The sequence below is a fragment of the Penaeus japonicus genome, unplaced genomic scaffold (assembly GCF_977035675.1).
Source record: "Penaeus japonicus unplaced genomic scaffold, GWHDUDI00000001_assembly GWHDUDI00000033, whole genome shotgun sequence".
Lineage (NCBI taxonomy): Eukaryota > Metazoa > Arthropoda > Malacostraca > Decapoda > Penaeidae > Penaeus > Penaeus japonicus.
In genome coordinates this window covers 25,650,801-25,651,553 of record NW_028234435.1, presented here as the reverse complement: position 1 = coordinate 25,651,553, position 753 = coordinate 25,650,801, and the positions used below count along the sequence as shown (strand labels likewise).

At 42.8% G+C, this 753-nt stretch overlaps 1 protein-coding gene across 1 annotated transcript in view; it reads right to left on the bottom strand.

Annotated features, from left to right (window-relative positions):
• Positions 1-154, bottom strand: part of LOC122247687 (lysoplasmalogenase TMEM86A) — a 7,779-nt gene extending 7,625 nt beyond the window's left edge. The window contains exon 1 of the mRNA XM_086530646.1: positions 1-154. This exon is cut by the window's left edge and continues 38 nt beyond it. Within this exon, the coding sequence (XP_086386772.1) occupies positions 1-36 (36 nt within the window). The 5' untranslated portion in view covers positions 37-154.
• Between the last annotated feature and the right edge of the window lie 599 nt (positions 155-753).

Genomic DNA, 753 nt, shown 5'->3' with positions numbered 1-753 from the left:
GATGAGGGAGAGGACTGGCAGACACTTGATCACCATGGCGAATATGGAGGGCTGCTCCACCGGAATGAACAGGACGAAGTAGATGGCCACCGTCTTGAAGAACGGCACCAGCTTGGGTCCCACGCTCTTCAGCTGCAAGAGAGAGACAGAGAGAGAGAGAGATATAGAGGACGTTTTAGGTGGTGGGAAATGCGGAAGATTAATGTGAGAAATGTGTTAAATTGCTGGCGGTAATTAGTTCATGTTCATAAGTCAGATATACTAATATGTAATATCTTGTGAATATTAATATTAAATATCTGCAGGATGTTATTTGATCTGCAACAAATTATACATTTTATACATAATACACACAATTTTCCCACACTTTATAGGTAATTTTCACGGTAAACTTCAAGAAACCTAACAACCACTATTTCGGCTTTTTTTCGGAAATTTTCTGCAGTTCCACAAAGGAAACACAATCCCCCCCCCCCCCCCGCACACGCACACGCACACGCACACGCACACACACACACAAACACACACACACAGGCACACCTCGCAGCTCATCCCCCCTCCTTCTACTACCCTCTTCCTAGACTACTAGGTAACACAAAATGATACCAAAATATCGAGAAGCCGAGTAAAATCCAGGCGATTTTTCCCTCGACCTCTCCGCTCCTCAATCATATTCTTGGAAATTTGATTTATCTAATTCTATTCTTTATGCTTTTTATCTTACTTCGGTCTTTTTTTTGGGGGGAGGGATAT